Source organism: Hypomesus transpacificus, chromosome 11, assembly GCF_021917145.1.
Source record: "Hypomesus transpacificus isolate Combined female chromosome 11, fHypTra1, whole genome shotgun sequence".
Classification (NCBI taxonomy): domain Eukaryota; kingdom Metazoa; phylum Chordata; class Actinopteri; order Osmeriformes; family Osmeridae; genus Hypomesus; species Hypomesus transpacificus.
In genome coordinates this window covers 4,871,838-4,892,988 of record NC_061070.1, presented here as the reverse complement: position 1 = coordinate 4,892,988, position 21,151 = coordinate 4,871,838, and the positions used below count along the sequence as shown (strand labels likewise).

The 21,151-nt window shown below is 41.7% G+C and overlaps 2 protein-coding genes across 4 annotated transcripts; both read right to left on the bottom strand.

The window, feature by feature from the left end:
• Positions 1 to 2,159: 2,159 nt before the first annotated feature.
• Positions 2,160 to 4,924, bottom strand: si:ch73-288o11.4 (beta-microseminoprotein). The gene is made up of 4 exons (XM_047029678.1): positions 4,836 to 4,924; positions 4,578 to 4,686; positions 2,641 to 2,743; positions 2,160 to 2,505 (listed from the first exon to the last, which is right to left on the bottom strand). The coding sequence occupies exons 1-4, from the start codon at positions 4,836 to 4,838 to the stop codon at positions 2,391 to 2,393; spliced, it is 330 nt and encodes a 109-aa protein (XP_046885634.1). The 5' UTR covers positions 4,839 to 4,924; the 3' UTR covers positions 2,160 to 2,390.
• Positions 4,925 to 5,366: 442 nt separating this feature from the next.
• On the bottom strand, positions 5,367 to 20,557 carry LOC124473915 (sphingomyelin synthase-related protein 1-like). Of its 3 annotated transcripts, none has more exons than XM_047029654.1 (6): positions 20,386 to 20,557; positions 17,278 to 17,907; positions 16,974 to 17,069; positions 7,127 to 7,244; positions 6,765 to 6,915; positions 5,367 to 6,613 (listed from the first exon to the last, which is right to left on the bottom strand). In XM_047029654.1, exons 2-6 carry the CDS (start codon positions 17,901 to 17,903, stop codon positions 6,309 to 6,311), a joined length of 1,296 nt encoding a protein of 431 aa, XP_046885610.1. In that variant the 5' UTR covers positions 17,904 to 17,907; positions 20,386 to 20,557; the 3' UTR covers positions 5,367 to 6,308. The 3 variants fall into 3 exon arrangements, with proteins under 3 accessions (XP_046885610.1, XP_046885611.1, XP_046885612.1); XM_047029655.1 differs by lacking the exon at positions 20,386 to 20,557 and adding an exon at positions 19,738 to 19,916; XM_047029656.1 differs by lacking the exon at positions 20,386 to 20,557 and adding an exon at positions 18,262 to 18,708.
• Positions 20,558 to 21,151: the final 594 nt, after the last annotated feature.

Genomic DNA, 21,151 nt, shown 5'->3' with positions numbered 1-21,151 from the left:
TTTCACCAATTCATAAGGGGTATGCATAATTACTGTAATATAACCATCAACCCAAAGCGACAAGCACTCATGAACGTGTTCATCAAAATGAAAGCCAGTTTGAATAAATCCATATGGAACTCATTAACTAATCTGTGATCTACAACACGTGCAATGTCACAAAGAGATGAACCCCCTCCGTCCAACTGCTGCCTGTTAAAGAGGCCACAGAGTTGAGGCAAATGGTAACTAGTATGAAGCTGGACCCAACCCTATACTGTTTCATTGTGTACTTTATGTCCACAGAGCCAGAGATGGTCTGGTCTCAGAAAGATCACATCTACTGTAACACACTCAATTTCATTCACTTTATTAATCCTTTAGAAGAAATTCATGGAAATTCACATCTCGGAAGTGTGTATGAGGGCACCCTGACCTGACATCTCTCCCCTAGTAAACCCTTCCCTGCTGCTCCTCCTCTTTTCCCCTCTCATCTTTCCTCTCTCTGTTGCTTCCTGTCCCTAGCTTCTTCTCTCCTTTTTTCATTTTCTCTACAGATTTTCCCCTTTCTCTCTGTTGTGCCTATCTCATTCTTCTCGTTCACAGTAGGAGGTGGGGTGGTTGGACAAAGGCAGAGCCAGGTCAACATCCCTCTCTGTACCTGTAGAGAATGCCTCACCATCATTGAGATGAGAGGTAATATAAATGACATAAACTGTTCCTTTCGTTCACCAATGAACGAATGCAAAGCTGGTCTTAGTTCACCACTAGCACTTGTAAACGCTTCATAAACATAAGCTCAGGCAAAGTGGTGCCTTTTCTTCTTATAAGCAGCTGTTCTCTGAGACTGGGTTGTTCTGGGATATTATCCTGGTTAAACCATAAACACACACCCTGACGGTCCCTCTGTATAACATCTTCTATTGGAATATCTGGTGTGAGTGTGAGCTTGTGTGTGTGTGTCTCCAAGACCATCCAAAGAAAGGGAGCCTGTATTCATCCACTTGTCCATATAAGAGAAAATTCTGAGAATTTATTGACAAACGATACCACCCTATACTTAATCTTCATTCTTGTAATTGGAAAATGCATAATAGACATAGAGGAGTAATTTATCTTTTAGGCTCATACATCTTTGTCAAATGAAGAGGTGTGGGAAAAGATAGATAGCTGAATGAGCCAGGCAGGAGAGCTGAGCTCTTGAACAGTGGCACACACCTCTGTCACTTTCCACAACCATCTCATACATCTGGAGGCATGAAGTGTTTGTCTGCTGTCACTCTTATCTCTGTTTTTAATGTCATCTTACTTAATAAGATTTTACAGTACATCTACAGCACAGTGACCTGTGAGGTACAGTACAAATCTGTATTAAAACCAATGTCCCAGTCCACATCTGAAATTGATCAATGTTGAGCTGTAAAAACTACATTGTAGAGCTCAGCATGAGAAGGGAATAGGACTGATCAATAAGAAAGAGATGAGAAGAGGAAAAAAGACAAGAAAAAGAAAGACACTCACCTGGGCTGTGTTTGTATGATGCTTTCTCTAGGAAGGTTAGGTGTGTGTGATAAGGAAAACAGGTGGCAATCCACACCAACTGGAGCTTGTGGGAGCAAATGGACTGACTCTGTCCAGTGCATGTGTGTGTGAGAGAGAAAGAAAAGAGAGAGAGGCAGAAAGAGAAATAAAATGAGGAAGAGCTTACATCAGAAAGGTCTCAGATAGCCTGAAGTGCAAAAGCTAACCAGGATGTATACTGCCACACTGTGGTGAAAAAAGATAACCATGAACAACACACACACACGCACACACCACACAGATCTAACTAAATGGACTGAAAGGGTGAGTGGAATAAAACGGACAAAGACAGCATTTTCTGAATGCAAATCAGAAAATTGATTCAATGTATTCCTTCTGGGGTGTCAGGAACATGATTAGATTAGATTATACTTTATTTGTCATTATTTGCCAGTGCCCCTGTAAAAATGTCCCTGCCCCCCCTGTGGTCCCCCTGAGCTGACTGAATGTTTTTTTTTTTTTAACAAAGTTTTTCTTCTAGTAGTCATCATGAAACGAGGAATGGACATTGCAGCCTTTTTTGCACCAGTAAATAAAAAAGTGAGAGAAACATATCAAGGTATTGAGAGAGCTGAGGAGCCGGAAGAAGGAGAGCCAGAGCCGATTGTATGATTTTAATGTAAAGCAAAATTAAAGTATTTAATGTTTAAATATAATTAGTTTCCGTTTTTAATGTGCCCCTCTGATTAAACACTTGCCCCCTTTTGGCCCCCCCAGTAAAAATGTTCTACAACCGCCACTGCATACAACACAATGTACTTGTTCAGCAACATGGTGATAATGATTATCAAAATAGTTTCCTTTGGCTATCAATGGCTTACAAAACAAGTCTAGACGGGACTGCACTCCTTTGTCTTGTCTGACTTCAGGACCATTTTGGCAAAGCAGGCATCCCTGTTTACAACCAGTTCACACTGAGGAGGAACAGCTATTGCGTCAGGGATTCTAAGAGAGAGGGAGAGAGGGGAGGGACAGGAGAGAAAGAGAGAGGAGGGAGAGAGTGTGTGTACGTGTGTATGTGAGTTAAACCACTTAAAGTAAAATGGGGACTGAGACATCATGGTGGTGTGGATATCTTACTTGCTGCAGCAGCCAATGCCTTCTTCAGAGCAGGAACACTCGTAGCAGTTCTTCACCCATTCAGAGCCAAACTCATGCTCAACACCCTCCTTATCCACACAACCTACTCAAACAAAAATTAATGGGTCAACATCTGACTCACAGGTTACATGACACATTCATAAAGACACAGTTCAGTAGCACCTGGAACACTTCGGCACCAGGTTAGTCAAACAGGTTAGTGCTTAGTCCCAGGACCTGGGACTAAGCACCTCCCTCTGCAAGTGGATCTTCCACTTCCTGACGGGGAGGCCACAGGTGGTGAGAATCGGTGACCGCACCTCATCCGTACTGATCACCAACACAGGCACCCCCAAGGGCTGTGTGCTCAGCCTTCTCCTGTTCTCCTTGTTCACTCACGACTGTGTGGCAACGCACAGCTCCAACCTCCTTGTTAAGTTTGCTGACGACACAACCATCGTGGGCCTCATCTCTGACAGTGACAAGTCAGCCTACAAAGAGGAGGTTGACACCCTGACATCATGGTGTCAGGACAATAACCTCTCTCTTAACATCAGCAAGACCAAGGAGATGATTGTGGACTATAGGAGGCGGCAGGAGGAGGAGCATGCACCCCTACTCATCAATGGATCGGAAGTGGAGAAGGTCAGCTGCTTCAAGTTCCTCGGGGTGAACATCAGCAATGACCTCACCTGGTCTGTTCACACGGACAAGGTGGTCAAAGCGGCCCGTAAGCGCCTCTTCTTCCCGAGGAGACTGAAGAAGTTTGGTATGGACTCAGTCATCCTCACTAACTTTTACAGATGCACTATCGAGAGCATTCTGACTGGTTGTATCACAGTGTGGTATGGGAGCTGCACAGACAGGGACCGCAAGGCCCTACGAAATGTGGTCCGTTCTGCTGAGTTCATCATCGGCAGGAAGCTCCCAGCCCTACAGGACACCTACCACACACGTTGCCTAAGGAAAGCCGGCAGGATTCTAAGAGACTGTTCCCACCCATCCTTCAGTCTCTTTACCCCGTTGCCTTCTGGCAGGCGTTACCGCAGCATCCGGTCACGCACACGCAGACTGGACAACAGTTTCTACCTAAGGGCCATCAGGCTTCTGAATGGACACTGATATGGACATTGATTTACTGCACACTAGTAACTTATACACTGTCACTTTCAGCTACTGGTTGCACTATCAGTAACATTGCACTACTGTACCTCACTGTACCTCGCCACCAGGCTCCTGTATGGTCATTGATCTGCAATTTGCACTACTGTACTGTACTCCACTTAGGTTAGAATAGGTTATAGGGTTGGAACAGGTTTTATGTGCATTTAGGGTTAGTATAGTGTACTGTTTATTGTTATCTGTAATTTAGGAAGTTTTAGTATTAGGGTTAGTATAGTCGATTATTTATTGCCATCTGTATATTTAGGAAGTTTTACTTATTTAAGCTCAGCATAGATGTAAATTATGTTCCGTGTACTTAAATGTTATGTTATGTCAGGTGCTTGCGTTGTCTTGTCTTAAGAATTTCAGTGCCCAGTCTAACCTTGTGTTGTTCTGTGTACCTGACAAATAAAAAACTTGAACTTGAACAAAACAAAAAGTTAATCTGTGGCATCAAGAGATTTGCTTCTTCACCCCTTTTGAACGCATAAGAACACTTTCGAAATGTGTAGTATCAGTTAGACTCTCAATGGAAGTTGTGAAGAATAACAGTCAACTTTTCTGGTAGATATTTGTTTATGTGCAGACATGGGACAGATATCAGTTACAGTAAAATATGAAGTGTTTGATTAGCCTTTCAGTTACCACCAAGGGGGCTGATCCATGGGTTGTATTGTCAAGATCAAGGCCAATCAAATGGCATAGAACAATGTAATTAACAGTAGACCTAGTTAGAAGTGTAAATTGTCCAAGGTCTATTTGTAAGGACTCACCTTTAGGTTGGCTCTTAACATCTTTGTTATGCAATTCCTGAAAGTAGCAGTCAGCTTGACACATAACCACCACTGCCAGCACACACACTACCATACGCAGAAGAGGAGCCTGACATAAAGACAATATCACTGTTACTGATGTGCACCATTATCATCTAGCTGAATCCTTAATTCTGAGTCAATTTGAACATTCCAAACTAACATTTGGTGGCATTCAGAAATACAAGCAGCCCCAACAGCGAATCCCGAGATACTTACCATGCTGTGTTATTGAAGCAGTAGAAGCTGAAATGTATGCTTTTTTTGAGCCACCAGCTTTATATCCCTACCTTTCTCTGATGAATAAGGATATGATTGTTTCCTCATATTTGTTTAAAGGTAGGCCAAGCAAATACTAGTCAAATAGTCATTAATTCCAGTGACCACACCTGTTCAATCACAACAAATGATTTTCCAACTGCAGGAAGGAAACTTTGTTTGCAACATGAACTGCAAACAAAGATACACCTCTTATGGGTTTTCTCTCTTCATATATATCAACAGTGTGCAACAACGTGACTGTACAGTCTGTGGTGGAGTGTTGGTTCCCTTAGGCTTATATTCCATAGAAGAGTATATCTGTACATGTATCAGATGTAGTACCAGGCACAGGTATGTACAGCTGGACTACAGAGCTATAACTCTAGCTGGTGATGACCATGAGGAATAACAGTAGGAAGAGGAGTGTGGTAGAGGAGGAAGATGAGAGAGAGGAGGAAGAAGAAGAGGAGAAGGACCACGGTTGTTTAGGCAGTTATTTGTAAACTTTTATTGCTGAGCCAAAAGGCCAATTTTTGTTTTTGCATTGCAAACAAGTACATATTAATTATTATGAACATATAAAAACAAAATAGTCTATAAATTAAGACAAACAATAAATACTTAATGTAAATAGCTGACTTGAGCATATTCTAACCATGACAGACAGCTAAGCCCTTTGCACACATCTTTGAAGGGCTACATCTAGCACATAACATACTGTAAACTGACATTCTTGTCATCAGTTATTTCATGCTTTAAAATTACATTATTAATTTCATCATCATCAAAAAACTATCAAATTATAAATAGCAAAACCACCCAGTTCCATAGTGTTAATTAAAGCGTGTAAAGGGTGTAATACTGAAAGTTAGTTGGCAAAATAGAACACCATTACAAAAAATTGTTTACATCCCTTGGATTTGGTCATGGTGGAAATCTTGTCATAGTGAATTGTTATTTCTGTGAACAAACTCAATCAAGTCACACTCCACAGAGTACATGGAGACCTGCTCTCCTCACATACACAGGGAGGGTGAACTGTGAAACCAATACAGTGACTTTAAGCCCAGACTCTGTGGGCATCAATGATTGCCAACACAAGGTGTAACGTGTAACCATGACCCAACCATCCCATCTCCTCTTTTCACCCTAAATATAACCAGACAAGGTCAAAGTACCCACTGACATCAATTACATAAAATGACAACCATTCATTAAAACTAAGAAAATATGTCCTTGTCCCCTGTACATAAACCCTTCTCATTGTTCTAACCAGAAACCACCCCCACACATCAGCATGTTTGAGTTTTCCCAGTTGAGGCAAGGCTCGATAGACCTCCTAAAACAGTTGTCATGTGCAAGTTTTATATTCGGGACTACGGTCTTCATACACACACAAGCACACTTCGTGGTTAAAAAATTACCCCCATTCTATCCTATCAGGGACCTCATGAAAGCAGGCTTGTCGAAAGGCCAGTGGTACTGGTTGGGCACAGGCCCGTTGACGTTGCACTCAAAGAAAGAGAACATGGGGAACCAGATGCGAGCGCGGCGGCTGTTATGGAAAGCCCGGGTGTTGGCCAGTGTGTGGTAGTACAGGAAGAGGCGGGTGGTGATGTAGAAGGCTATGAACACGTCGATGGAGTAGTGCTCATGGGCCGCCAGGATGAAGAAGATTCCAAACAGGTTCAACACCCAGGAGATAGTGTGGATCAGGTTCCAGCTACGAGGGGTATCTGTGAGGTGGATGGGGGTTGACATCATCATTAATGGACATAATGATGTGCATTTTAAGAATGGAAAAAACTGCACATTTTGTATACTGTAGGAGTTGTATGGAATCCTTTAAAATACAGTCCATAAAATTAAACAAGGAAATACACTTACACTCTGTGACAAAAAAGTTGAGTATAGTGAGAACTACAGTGTGCCCACTGAACATGTAGTCACCACAGGTGTGGACGCCGGTCAGCGTCATTCCAAAGCCACTCCAGATCGCTATTGCCCTCTGCAGTTTACCCCAGGAATCACCATACATCTGGCAGATGGCGAGAACAGGATGGGCCACTACAGCATGTATAAATTGACCTTTGAACAGGTGTTTATCTTACCTCTTACAAATACTGCTGACTCAAACAATGATGAAACGAGCAAGAACAGCACAAGGAACATTCTTAACAACTAATAAATAAAAAAATGTGATGGGACTTATCTAATAAAATTTGCATGTGTGTATGTGTGAGCCACACCTTGCTTGCACACTGAAGGTGCTGTCCTGGTACTGAGAGAGAGGTGACAAACATGGTGACACAGCGCAGCAGAAACACGGTCCCCATTAGAGAGCACAAACGCCTGAACACAATGGACCTAGAGAGAGAACAGAGAGACAAAGAGAGAGAACAAACAGAAAGAGAGAGAGACAGAGAAAAGAAAAAAAGCAAGAAAAGTTCAGAAAGCCATTGGCCACAAACAAGGAACTGAAAATGCTCCAGGGTACCCGCTAAGGCACTGTTGGTTGGTCTAAAGCGGGTCAGATGGCTGAGCGGTTAGAGAATCGGGCTATTAATCAGATGGTTGCTGGTTAGATTCTTGGCCATGCCAAATGACCTTGTGTCCCTACTTGCCTCTGGGGAATGTCCCTGTACTAACTGTAAGCCGCTCTGGAGCATCTGCTGAATTACTAAAAAATAAAATAGTGAATGCATTAAGTTGGTGAGACCGGCTCCACTGTGTGGGTGGAACAATAGCATAGTTGAATAGTGGCTGATGCCGATAACCAATCAAGTGCCTGGGGGTACAAAATAGGGTTGTGTGGTAAGAAATACATTTTCCGAGATTAAGACAACCTACATTCACAGGAAAATCCACCAATATAGAAATAACACTATATTTGATTTACGGAGACGGTCAACATCTGGAAACACCTTCAAGGATTTAACAGTGGCTGTCAGTGTATTTTATCTTCAGTCTCAAGAACACCTGAGTGACACAAAGCCAGATTCAAGTCTAGTACCTCAGGTTTGTACTGTAGGCAAAATATATTTCCTATTTATTTTTACTTTTGTCGATGTGAAACCTACTGTCGCTCATATGCAAAACCAACAATAATTATGCATGAAGTCTTCAACTCATTAGATTTATGTAGCCTAACTGATCTGCCTGAATACATTTGCTTTTAAAACTTGCGTTTTAATAGCAAATGTAGCCATTTTCTATTTTGATAATAGAAAACGGAAAACGAAAAAACAACCCGTTATCTGATTTTCTTTGATGTGCTTCCCAATGGGAAAACCTTTGACTGGTACTGTACATGGAAATCGGGATTTAAAATAGTGTGTGGAAATCTTCTTTCTCAATTTTGCGTAGATTTTTGTGTCAGCAGAGGGCGCGCTGCCATAGCCTGGCTCTGCCCTCCTACGTACTTCTGCTCAATTTGGATTTTGCTTCTGTACTAGGTCTGGAAGTTTGACTTTGAAGTCAGTTTTCAGAAACACATTTTTTTGTAGGTCCAATCAGCGAACAGAAGGAGTGGCTGAGAACAATGACGTTAATGTCAGGCACTAGTTTGAGTAGTTCAGTAATGGCGGCGGAGAAAGATGAGAGCGAAGCTATTCTGCGGTTGTGGCAACGCTGCCGAATATCATTAGGTTAAAGCCAGAGCAAGAACATTCCTTGCTGAGTTTTGTTGGTGGCCATGATGTTGTGGCCCTCCTCCCCACGGGGTTCAGGAAAAGTTTGATTTTCCAGCTACGGCAGCTAGCTCCGTTACAGTAGTGGTGAAGGAGTTGGCTAAGGCGAACGCTTACGATTGGTTATGGGAAATCAGAGTGGCTCTGGGCAGATCCAATAGTTTTAAACGTCAACAGAGGACCCTCCTTCAAGGAAGTTAACGTTTGTCAATGGAGCAATCCCAGACCCTCTGTACAAATGAAATGTACGAGGGTCTGGTTAGGACCAGGCTAGCGCTGCCAGTTGTGTGGAAGCAAATCAGTAACATAATGTTTTGAATTTTAAAAGGCATTGAATACTTAATATTGACATTTAAACAACACCGAATTCACATATGAATATATAGACTATTTCAATGAAAAAAGGCTATGGCTAGGCTATGGCTAGGCTATGGCTAAGCTCGGAAATTCAGGTTGCTCAAATATCTAGTTTAAAAAAAATTTAGCCTAAAAGAATTGAGCCGAAAAAATTCAGATTGCAACATCCGGGATACCAAGGATAGGTAGAGCAATCGAGCAATGAAGAGTAAACACATGACGACTTCTGGGGAAAACCACAGCCTCATGAGTTGGTTAATAATAATAACGCGAATAAACGAGACAAAATAACAAGTGCTATCAGTTAAATGCGTCATTAACGGCGTTAGCGCAAACCAATTTTAACGGCGTCAATATTTTTATCGCAAGATTATCGTTCTTTTTGGCCTAGAAAACGTTATCGTTTTTTTCACATGCTGTTGCAACAACTAGTAACGTTAGAAAAACTACAACACCACACCGGAGGCCTGTTCCATAAAGCGAGTTTACCGAATAAGCCAGACTTATGTCAGTTAGTCGGACTCATTTCTAGTTCATTCGGTTCCATAAATCTAGCTCAACGTAGTTCTTAAATAGCCTACAACATTTAGCCTAATGCATTAAACAATGATGAACAATGCTTTGATAGACTACACATCATAGCCGTTAATGCATGAATGTTAGTTTGTGATTTCAAATGTTTAGGCATCAGGCAGGCCTATATCTCAATCTAAATTATCCAAGTATAATTATCATAGCAATATCATTGTTAACAGTATCCTACAATTGCAAAACAAACCTGAATCCGCCCTCCATTTCCCCGACACAAAAACCATGTTAAAAAGTTAGACTACTGGATAATGTATTGATTAATCTGGGTTTTTCCTGGGTTAAAATGAGTCTTCAGTGCTCCCAAAAAAATAATATAATATATATGTGTATATATATGTATTCCTTGTTTTTCTTTTTTTTCTAATCATTGTATTTATTCCCAAGTGTTTTGCACCCCACCCCCCCACACACACACGCACACGCACACATATTTTCGTCCTATTTTCCCTAAAGCAATAAAGTTATAAAGTATGTTCTAAATGGCATAAATGCTGCCAATTAATAATTGACGTAACAACTTATTGTAAATGGTCAGTAGCCTAGTCTATCGATAAAGGTAGGCCACTCTGAAGCATGTACACTGCCTGCTTCATTTGATCTTGATAGGCTAAGCATTCTGTAGCAAATATTAACAATAAATGTGTATTTATTAAATAAATGTGGAAATGTAATTTGCATTTGTAGGCTACAAGTGTACTATTCGTGCACGTCGGGCTGGCCCTCGCAGCGGAACGACAGTTTAGTGGCCGCTCTGTCAATTCGCGCACATCACAGTTGCGTATTGATCAGACAAGAAGACACGCTTATCAACTGGATTATTATTGATCAAAACAAAACGAGGGTTCGGCTGTAGCCTACTTGAAACATACTATTGAGAACATATTCGCTGACATGAATTGCACGCGTGATGAACACAGGTTTTTTCTTTTCTTCATCGCTGACTTTTTTTGCCTTTGGTGCTCGGGATTTGTCATTGGCGCTCGGGAAAACGGCTTTGGCGCGGGCCAAAATTTTCTCTATGTAGGAAAAACAGTTAATAGTAGTAGCTGTTTATTTTAAACAATGTCAAAAAAGCCAATTTAGATGAGTTTAGAGGGTGTTTTTTAATCAGCAAAGTAAAGATCTAAAAAGGTCCTCGACCTACATAGCCTATCGTTCACAACGTCAATCATGGCGTGTCATTTTATTTTGATTGAAGCGGTGGATGAGGGAGCTGTCATGGCACACGATTTAAAGGGAACGTTCTTTCTGGAAGAAGTCACGTGGCCGTGTGCATTGCTTTTGACGTGGTGGATTGTATGATCCATGTTTTACCTCTCGGGCTGCTTAAGAATGGGGTGCACGCGCAATTAGCTTGACTACTTGAATCTGACTTGAATTAGTAGGACTGCGAGAGCTGAAATTGGCCTTTATGGAACCGCTTTAGCCCCGCTTGACTTATCAAACTTATTCAAGTCTGGTTTAGGACTTTAAGTCTAGCTTTTATGAGCGGGCTTTATGGAACAGGCTTCAGATCTAGCTAGACCGGAAACAAAACAGGCACGCACACACTTGTTTGGGCTTGCGAGCCGGCCAAAGAGTAGTAGGCTAACATTACGTTTTGAGTGGATGGCGAATGCGAGACGCCAAAATGGATTTCAATAAGATTCTGAATGGAAAGTTCACTTTTAAAAAGTTGCCAAATGGTTCCATCAACAAGACCAAAGTGATCTGTGTGTTTTGTCGTTGTGAACTGAGCTATCATCGCAGCATGTCCAGTCTGAAATCTGAAATACCACTTGTTAGCCAAGAACTCAGCTGATGCAAATTTTCCAAGTGAGAATGTTAGTGTGAAATTGACCACTACAGTATGCCAATGTTGTTTTCAATAAAAAAACATTTGCACAAAGCAAACCGATCCACTTTTCCATGTTGATAAGAGCTTTAAAATAAGAAAAAATAATGGGACAAAAAGAAATCAAGCGACATTTAGAATAGATAAAAATGTGTGATTAATTGCGAGTTAACTATGACATTAATGCAATCAATCTCAGTTAAATATTTTTATTATTATTATTTATTTGACAGCACTAGAAATAACATTATAACATTTTATCTTGTTTTTATTTTGTAAACCACATTTCGTCTTGATTTTATTCGGCAACGATATTGCATTATACATTTTATTATAGTTATCGTCACATGACCAGCATTTACCTTACGTCTCGTCTCGTTTCCTTCACGTGATAAAGGTTTGTTGACGAACATTTTTAGTCATACTTTTTGTTGACGAAAGCAACACTACTTCGGTGACAGCTTGTTAAAGAGTATGACATGGGTGGTATCAAAGCTTTCGACTTTGAATCAATGTTTGGGACCTTTTTAAGATTAATTGGTTGAAAACATATCCATCACAACCAGTTCCTATGTGATTTCACATACCTAGACATCTATTTTAAAAAGTAGGAGGGCTTGATTTTTTTTTTGCAATGTGATTTTCTGGTCTCTGACTTTCCTAGAAAAATATTCAAATTTGATGTAGACCCTTGTGTATTTTGTGAGGTGGCTGATGAGACTCTGGAACCATGATTTGGTGAGTACGATGTGACCACATTTTGCATTGAAGATCGATTTTATCGTGACTGTCAAGCTCGTGGGAGCAACTTCTGGGTCACAACAAAAAAATAAACACAAAATTGAGGAAGAAGATTTCCACACACTATTTTAATTCCCGATTTCCATGTATAAGCACATTAAAGAAAATCAGATCGGTCCGTGTATTTTGCGGGCAACGGATTTTAGTTTTGAAATGAGAAAACCAAAATCAGGAAACGAGCCGTTTCCCAACTACCATTTAGAAATAGGAACTGAAAATGTTCAGTTTTTTGTTTCGATAATAGAAACAGGAAAACGAAAAAACGACCCGTTATCTGGTTTTCCTTGATGTGCTTAACCATGGAAATCGGGAAGTAATATAGTGTGTGGAAATCTTCTTTCTCAACGTTCTCTTTGCGTAGATTTTTGTGTTGTGACCCGAAAGTTGCTCCCACGAGCTTGACAGTCACATATTCAGGATGTCAACAGAGGGCGCATAGGAGAGCAGATGAACGATAAAATTGCTCGCAGAGCAATCGAGCCTCAATGCAAAATTTGATTACATCGGGCAGGAGCATGTTTCCAGAGTCTCATTAGCCACCTCACAAAATAAAGAAGGTTCTACCAGAGCCTGTTTAAGGATTTATATATTAGACATATTATATTAGACATTCTCTGGTTCTACACCAAATTTGAATATTTTTCTAAGAAAGTTGGCGACCGGATATATTTTATAAATTATTTTAAAGTGAGTTTCTTTGACTTTTGGGGAAATGGGCCATTTAACTTTTTTTTTTTTTTTTATGAACAATGCAACCATATTCAGAACCTGTACACACAATCCTATAAAATATTTAGATTTCAAAGCATCACTAATATATGTATTATTACATTTACTGTCAAATAATGTACAATCATTAATAAAAAACATTTGGTAAAGGTCTTATTCTTACATATAACAATGTGCTTTGAACTAACTGTATAATGGTATCGCTGCTTTACAGATCTTGTTGTATTCTCTAAGTACAGTTTAAATTATATGTTTTGAAGAAAGCTTTATATTCCAAAAGGTTACAAGACATCTAAAATTAATTTCAGAGTCTTGAATTTTTGGGTCAGATTTTTATTTATTTTTTGAAATGTATATTCATATGTTAATTCAGTGTTGTTTAAATTTCAATATTAATTATTCAATGACTTGAATAATGACTTTGAATAATGACTTTGAAAATTCAAAACATTATGTCACTGATTTGTTTCCATACAAATGGAATATGTGGACCAGAGTGACTGTCAATCTGTCAAACTGCCAATTTCCATGTTTAGCACATCAAAGAAAATCAGATAACGAGTGTTTTTTTGTTTTCCGTTTTCTATTATCGAAACAAAAAGCTGAAAATTTGTATTTTTCCGTTATTTGTTTTCCTATTTCTAAATGGTAGTCGGGAAACGTACACGGACCTGCCAAGTACACAGAGCGAGATTGCATGCTGGCCTTAGTAGATCAAATTGATCAGGATGGCTTGTCAGTAGGGTTGCCACCCGTCCCTGAAAATACGGAATCGTCCTGTATTTGAGAGTAAAATAACGCGTTCCGTTTTGAATCAGTACGGGATGGGGTTTGTCCCGTATTTACCGAGTTGTCTTCAATGCAGCATTCCATGCAAATCATCCCACCCACATTCTGTGGAGACTCGTCCTATTCTGCCCCTGATTCCATGATGCCATCGTTGGTTTGATCAGGTTCACGGCCAATCAGAGGCAGGTCCAAATACCCCCCGCGTAATAAGTACACTTATAAAAGGAAGTAGGCTCTACATGCCCCAATACTGCACACTACTACTTCTGTTCCACTGATGTTATCATGTTCATGATGTTCATTGAAGATCATTTGCAAGTCTCCTGCACTATATATATTTTGTCCAATAGACTTTTTTGAGTATCAAAGCATTTGTTTAATTTAAAGTTAATAAGTTGTAGATCTGTTAATTTAAGTTAATAAAATATGGTTCTCACAAGTTCCTCCAAAAGCCAATTTTTTTGTGGTCTCAATGTCAAACTTTGTTGGCCTATGTTTATTATGACCACTTGAGTTGTGATCGAGAGACTGGAGGGCATCTGTTCACACTGATTCCAATTCACATGACGTCATTGTAGCTTTGCGCCGCCATCTTACCGACCAACTTGGTCTCAGTCATGCCTGCAATATGCCGTGCAGTTGGCTGCAACAACAGCTGGAAGAGGAACCCCGGACTGGTATTTCATTCTATACCAAAACACTAAAGGCTAATTCTCCTACTATTGTTACAATGGATAGCATAATAATAGTTGGAGTCGTAGATCTTCTGTAAACCTTCTGTAGGGCTCGTTTCCCTTCCTTTCATGTTCTTCCAATGAGTATACACACATCTCTGGGCTCGACACATCTCATCCACTTTTCCAGGACAATTAAGTGGACTTTCTTTTTTGTAGGGCAAGTGGAAGAGAAATGTACTTGCCCCACTGGACAAGTTATACCTCAAACATAATAAAATGCCATGTTACTTAACGTTATGTGCAGTGCCACTCATTACATCTATTTAACCAATTGATGCTAGTTGCTATCTTTTTCCCTCTGTGTTTCGGTGAAGTTGATCATTTCATCTTGGTGAATTTTGCTCCAAAAAGGTCGAGGAAGACAGCCAAGAGAGAACTCGATTCCCCATTGACCTGTCGCATCAGAATTTTGATTTGGGTAACAAAAGTCTTGAAATTTGAGTGAGAATGTGTCGCCCGTATAGTAGGCGGCAGCCATGCCTTGGTCCCCCCAGTACACTGTTTTGACGTTAGCTTCACCAATCAGACTTGGGCGCTCACTGGCAGTGTTCACAATGTTGTATTTCACTCCATTCTACACCAAAAACGTCAGGGAGGACTGCTTTTTGTAGATATGAGCCTGCCGAAGAAAGCCAGAATCTTGGATTTCTTTAACCCAGCCAGTTTCAATCATCATTTGCCTGAGAAAGCGACCTCCATTAACCAGGCTAGTTTTGCCCGATCACTTGGTCAGGCTATTTAAAGGTATCGGGGTCAAGTGACTTTTGTGCATGGACAAGTGAAACGTAAATATACTTGTCCAAAGGACAAGTGCCTCAAAAAGTTTATGTCAAGCCCTGCAATCCAGTGGCCAGAGATATATGATGACCTATTCGACCCTCCAAGTGTATTATATCTGGGAGACGTTCGTCTTTCGCAACCGACTTGCGCAGTTGAACCTGTGTGACGTCACACGACTGTCAAGCAGGCTCAACTGCGCATGTTGGTTGCAAAACACGAACTTCTCCCGGATATGCTTTCTACACTTGCCGTCTTGTACACGAACATGGTGCTCGATAAGTCTCAAATTATTTAAGACTTCGTGGTCAATGTCTATGTTCTGTAGAGCACTTATCCGCCCTCATGTCATAGAGCCGCTGCACACCATTGTCTATGACTGACCGTGTCTGCGACTTAGAAATACGTTTGTGAACATTTATTGCGGAACATGACTTGTCATTCACAATTTCTTAGCCACTGGTCACACTGTGTAGAAAACTAGCAGAAGACAAAAAGAGAAGTGTTAAGACTGCTCAAATGCACATCTTAACACCTCCTCCGGACCAGTGTTGGGATAGTTACAAAAAAAAAAAAATAGATTACATATTACTAGTTACTTTTTTAGTAAGTAATGTAAGTAATTACTTAGTAATTTTTTAGTAAGTAATGCATTACGTTACTAGATTACTCACTGCTGAAAGTAACTAGTTACACTACCAATTACATTACTTTTGGATTACTCCGTAACATCACCTGAGATGCACTTGCCAAATAACAATGTGTACCATATATATGCCCAAATCAACTCAAATTCTTATTATAATGAGGAAATACACAATGTCTCTCTTATGCTTTTTAATACCACAAAGCTGACAAAAAGGTTATGAACATCGACCTAAAAGTTGTCAAGCATAACAAGGCTACACTGGCAGTAAGTAAAATGTCAACAACAACAAAAATAGCCTAATGCTTAAAACTTTAAATGGCAACATTTCCTCTACCGTGTATGCTGCTACAAGCCTGTTCATCTCTGCTTTGGTAACCTGCTGTTGAAAGTCAAGTCGTGGCTGCTTGGCTGGTGTCGGCAACAATGGCAACAGCAACCTTTTATCACTCAGGGTCAGTGTCACTCAGGGTCCGGGGATCTTTAGCTAGGCTACTAGTCTTGAGTTAGCATGTTGCCGTTGAAGATGCTTTGACAGATAAGAGGTTGTGTTCGCGGCAGTGGAGAGGTGTTTTTGGCCTGGGCACAATGTACATTGTTTCGCGCAACTAATACGAAGTAATGTGCATACCTCCATCCCTCAAAAAACGTCCTAAGCGGCTCTGCCATTCTTGTTTCACCTCTTGAACTCTGGGTCTAAGTCAAGTGACGAGTGTTACACAAACATATGTAGGCTACTGTAAAGGGACGTTTGATTTGTTGTTTTTTTTCTCCTCCCGATATGCAGATTGCAGTAATGCAAGTAACGCAATACATTTTTGTATTAGTAACTGTAATGCAATTACCGAAGTTATCAACAGTAATGCGTTACATTACTGCATTACAGACAAATGTAATCTGATTACAGTACCCCAACACTGCTCCGGACACACCCATAGCTGGCAACGTCTACTTTACGGCAAACTTTGCAGAATCTACGCAAGCGCAGCGCACCTTAGCTGGCATGAAAAATATATATATTGCCCAGTGGCAGTCCTTGAGAGAGTAAGGAGCCCTTGATTATTGCATTAGTATTGTTTAGTATTACAGCTATTGTTCAGAATGTTTTCCTGCTGTGGTAGTATTGTTTACTGTTCTATTACCTACCTGTGTTTATGGAGCAGCAAAATCAACAGGACAATGTAGCATAGAATCAAACCACATGCCTCTGCCATTGCAAAAGCCCAAGGGATTCTGGGTACACTGTTAAAGAGAAAAAGAGAGAATGAGAGAGAGGGAGAAAGAAGGAAAACAAGAGAATGAGAGCGAAAGAACAAGATGGATACATTGTAAATAGAGTGGGCTGTAACCTGTCTACTTTCGGTACCAGTGGAAGATAAGAGTCATTTAGAGAGGGTGATAAGGTGTTACAAGACATAACTAAGTGCATCACTCCACACTACAGACTCACCTGTCCAGGAAGATGTCCGGTAGAGGCGGATAAGTCCTCATATCCGGGACACGCTCGTGCACAATGACCATGACGAAGGAGGTGAAACCGAACACAAACATGACATAGACAGAGCTGATAACTGTTTTCCAGAGCTCTGGGTCCAGACGGCCCAGATTATGGTTCTGACGACACTTCCCATTAGCGTGGCTATGACCTAGCACCCCTCCAGACCCCGCCCCCACCCCATTACACTCCCTCAGTCGCAGCTCAGTCCCATTCCACAACCGCTCACCGCCACTACACCAACGGTTAGTTCCGTTGCAGCCCCATGTACCCCCACCTGCAACCACAAGGGTAGCCCCAGCCAGGCCATTGTCGGGCCGCAGTCCCAGTTCATCCAGGAGCTCCTGGTTCTGTCTCTGGAGGCGGCGGAGGGCCAAGGCCAACCGTTTGATGTCCCCCAGCACGGTGAGCCCCAGAGGTGGCCCGCGAAGGTCGGCCTCAGTCAGGGCCAGCAGGCTGGTTCCGTCTAGACGGTGTTGCGTGCACAGCAGCTCTACGTACACTGTGAAGCCCTCCTCTCTCAGCCACCGGCCCACCTGCTTGCAGCTCCAGCTGCTCACACTGGCCTGGGGGGTCGCCATCCCACTGGAAGAGAAAAAAAGAGACAAGAGGGAGGGGAGCGATGAAAACCTGACAGGAGTTGAAAGAGTGAGGTGTTACAACTCACATTCACATGCACACACTCACTCACTCACACACAGTGTTTAACTGTGTCTAATCTGAGCATCAGCTAACACTCCCGAGAGCGAATCTGCTGCCTTGTCAAAGGCTGATATAGCTTGTCAATCCAGTTACACTAGACTCATACAGTCCAAACAAGTCTACTCAGTTCAGTTCACTCGGGAGAGAATGGGGCTACCACCAAGGTTTCTTAGGATACAGCCCCACAACACAATGCAACCTGCACAAACAGTGTGGATGAAGTAAATCCATACTTACAATGTAAGCCTGGAACTAGACACAACCCTGACAGCAATGACTGAATTGTTTCTTTGGACACAATGAGTGACACTTCTCTGTCACTTCAGAATCCTAAACAAAGCTCTTACATCAATTTAACCATGCAACCCATCCAGTTAAACAGGAAAGGAAATGAACACTGAGTCTCTATACAGTGAAACAGGCAGTGATAACAAGAGTGTTCAGAATACTGACTAAACAAATATCCAATCCCACTGACAGCTCTTGCTCAGAACCACAGGAGTCGCCTCTTCCACTCTGTGTCCCTGTTTACTCTGTGTCCCATTCTTGGACACTGTAGCCATCTCTCTGTCTCTCTACACAGGGAGAACTTTAACCTCCTGATAAGAGCCAGCTCTGCAGCGCAGCCCTCCCCACCACAGTATCCTCCCCTGCTCCAAAGGTCTGACTGAGATGCCACCAACAACTGCTGAATAAACTCTCCTCCTCAGAAGCACAAGTGAACTCTTAACATTTAACCGACAGAGGATAGATTTAGGAAGATACTGTCTCTTGCACAATGAGCCAGCTCTCCCCCTCGTTTGTTGAGAGTAGCTGAGATTGAGTTGATACACATGACCAGACCAGAGCTAAGGAGGCAGTCTGATTGGCAGATCAGACAGACACTTCCATCCTTTACAACTGATTTGTATGATCACGTTGCTGGGCAGCAAAACACTGGTTAGATTAGGGAGAACGTGTCTGTAGAGACACGTTGTGTGGGGTTCGTGTGAGGTAATGAAGAGCTCAGTTTAAACATGAGGAAAAGAGTGGCTGTAGTAGAACGTTGGGCCTACTGGACAAAAAGTCTCTTGTGAAGCCTAATTAAGGAGAAGTGTATAACACGTGAAGGTTACATGGGTAAAACTAATAAGGATCGCCATGGTCATTATCAAGGCTGCAGTGTTCCAATTTCAAGTCATTTTTTGAGGGGGGACCAGATGGGTGACCTTGACAGCAGAAGGGGGAAACTTTATTTCTACACTGAGATCAACACAACGTCCATGTACGCCTTGGTTCAGGAGAGGTTTTTACCACTGTCTGGTCAAGCAATGTCCTGGCTGGCAAACCTGCTGTGCAGTGAGCAGGCCCAACCCCCAAGTCACCGGGTGAAAAATCTCACAGCTGACTCACATTTAGGGTTAGGCAATGTCTGAACTTTTTCTGAAAAGAACAGTTTTTCACAGCAGTCACACAGTGCTAAAATGTTGTAATCTTAAAACAACAGGAAGATTTGAACATCTGTGTATGTCATAGAATGTAATACTGTGCTAACACTAGAAATGTAATGGCCATAAACCCATAAAATCATGTATCAAGTCCTGGGTGTAATACAGGGACAGTCAGTGTATCTGAGACAATAATGATCACAGATCAAAACCTTGAACATTGTAACAACACACCCTGGACACCTGACACCAACTAACACCCCGTCCTCTGCGCGATGTAACTCACCGCAAAAATCCTCGCAGTTGTTTCTTGTTCAAATGCTATCAGGTTGTGTCCATGCCCAAAGCTAAACTCTGGTTCTTTAGGATTCCCCAGCACACCCAAACATCTATCTGGTTTTATCTATACTTAGGAACCTTGAATGCCATGTCAGCGTCTCTGGCGGGTTTACCAAGCCGAGTGAGTGAGTGAGTGAGTGAGTGAGTGAGTGAGTGAGTGAGTGAGTGAGTGAGAGAGAGAGAGAGAGAGAGAGAGAGAGAGAGAGAGAGAGAGAGAGAGAGAGAGAGAGAGAGAGAGAGAGAGAGAGAGAGAGAAAATCCGCTTCTATTCAGAAGATCACTAAAAATCTCAAACTGCGTACGTTCATAATGTATGTCAGTACATTATAACGGACTACAGCCCTGTAACGTGTAGATTATAGTCGAATGCTGACGAGCGTTTCATTCAATGGCACAGCGAATTTGCGTCTGAACAGTTCAGTCTCGGGATCGTTGGCCAGAATCAAGTTCACAACAATTGAACTCTACGAAGGACACAACCACAATTACCCAAATAATAATAAAATACATTTTAGACACCAGTGTTATTAGACACTGAGCTTCAGTGACTTAGTCGCGTACCCTATTATTTTCCCTTGTCGCATGCAACACTTACCTTGGACAGTGTAGTTCAGATACCGAATTCAGCACTTTGTCACATAAATGCGTGTACCCCTCCTCTGTGGCTTGGTTGCACGAGAATCCAGTGTTCACGAAGGTATTTCATCGCTAACATGCTTCAAACAGCATGTTACAGTAAACAGGAAGAGCTGATAGGAGAGTGGCTCAGCCAAGAGCGGCACATTCACAGGCCGTCTTCTCTTTACACTAGACTGACCTCTGCCGGCGAATAGGAACCATTTGTTTTGTTCGATCATAATTAGTAACCTATGTTTAATTATAAGTTATTGCTTATTAAAAATAGATCAAAGTTAAATACGAAATTCTGTTTTGCACGTGTCAGTAATATCCCTGTCATAAGGTGTGAAACTGTGTTCGCAATAACAATTCTGCAGCAAATATGGTAGCCCAGTCCTGACCCTGGCCGTTAAATTATGTCAAAGGCGAAGCAATGGTAAAGCAGTGAGAAAAACAGCAGCGTGGCAGAGTAAGAAGGCAAATTTATACCTAGACTTGAGGACTGAAAGAAAATGACCAGCGAAGCGTTGGTTTCAGGGGCTGAAGAGACGGACGTGAAAGATTGGACAGGTGACTCTGAAGGTATGTGTGAGACAATGGACCATCAACAGAAAAGCGTGTGGGAAACAGCTGAGTCTGAAAATAGGTGTGTGTGTGTGATAGGTGAGTCTGAACTCAGATATGTGTGTGGCTACAGTAAGAGTGAAAGAAAAAGAGAGAGAAAGAGAAAGAAAGGGAGAGAG

Coding starts and splice junctions, on each gene's coding strand:
- si:ch73-288o11.4 (XM_047029678.1), bottom strand. Junction 2,744..4,577: donor TGTTAAGAGCCAACCTAAAG/GTGAGTCCTTAC, acceptor TTGTTTGAGTAG/GTTGTGTGGATAAGGAGGGT. Junction 2,506..2,640: donor GGCATTGGCTGCTGCAGCAA/GTAAGATATCCA, acceptor CCTCTCTCTTAG/AATCCCTGACGCAATAGCTG.
- LOC124473915 (XM_047029654.1), bottom strand. CDS start 17,903: ATGGCGACCCCCCAGGCCAGTGTGAGCAGCTGGAGCTGCAAGCAGGTG. Junction 17,070..17,277: donor CCGGACATCTTCCTGGACAG/GTGAGTCTGTAG, acceptor TCTCTTTAACAG/TGTACCCAGAATCCCTTGGG. Junction 7,245..16,973: donor TTGCTGCTCCATAAACACAG/GTAGGTAATAGA, acceptor TTCTCTCTCTAG/GTCCATTGTGTTCAGGCGTT.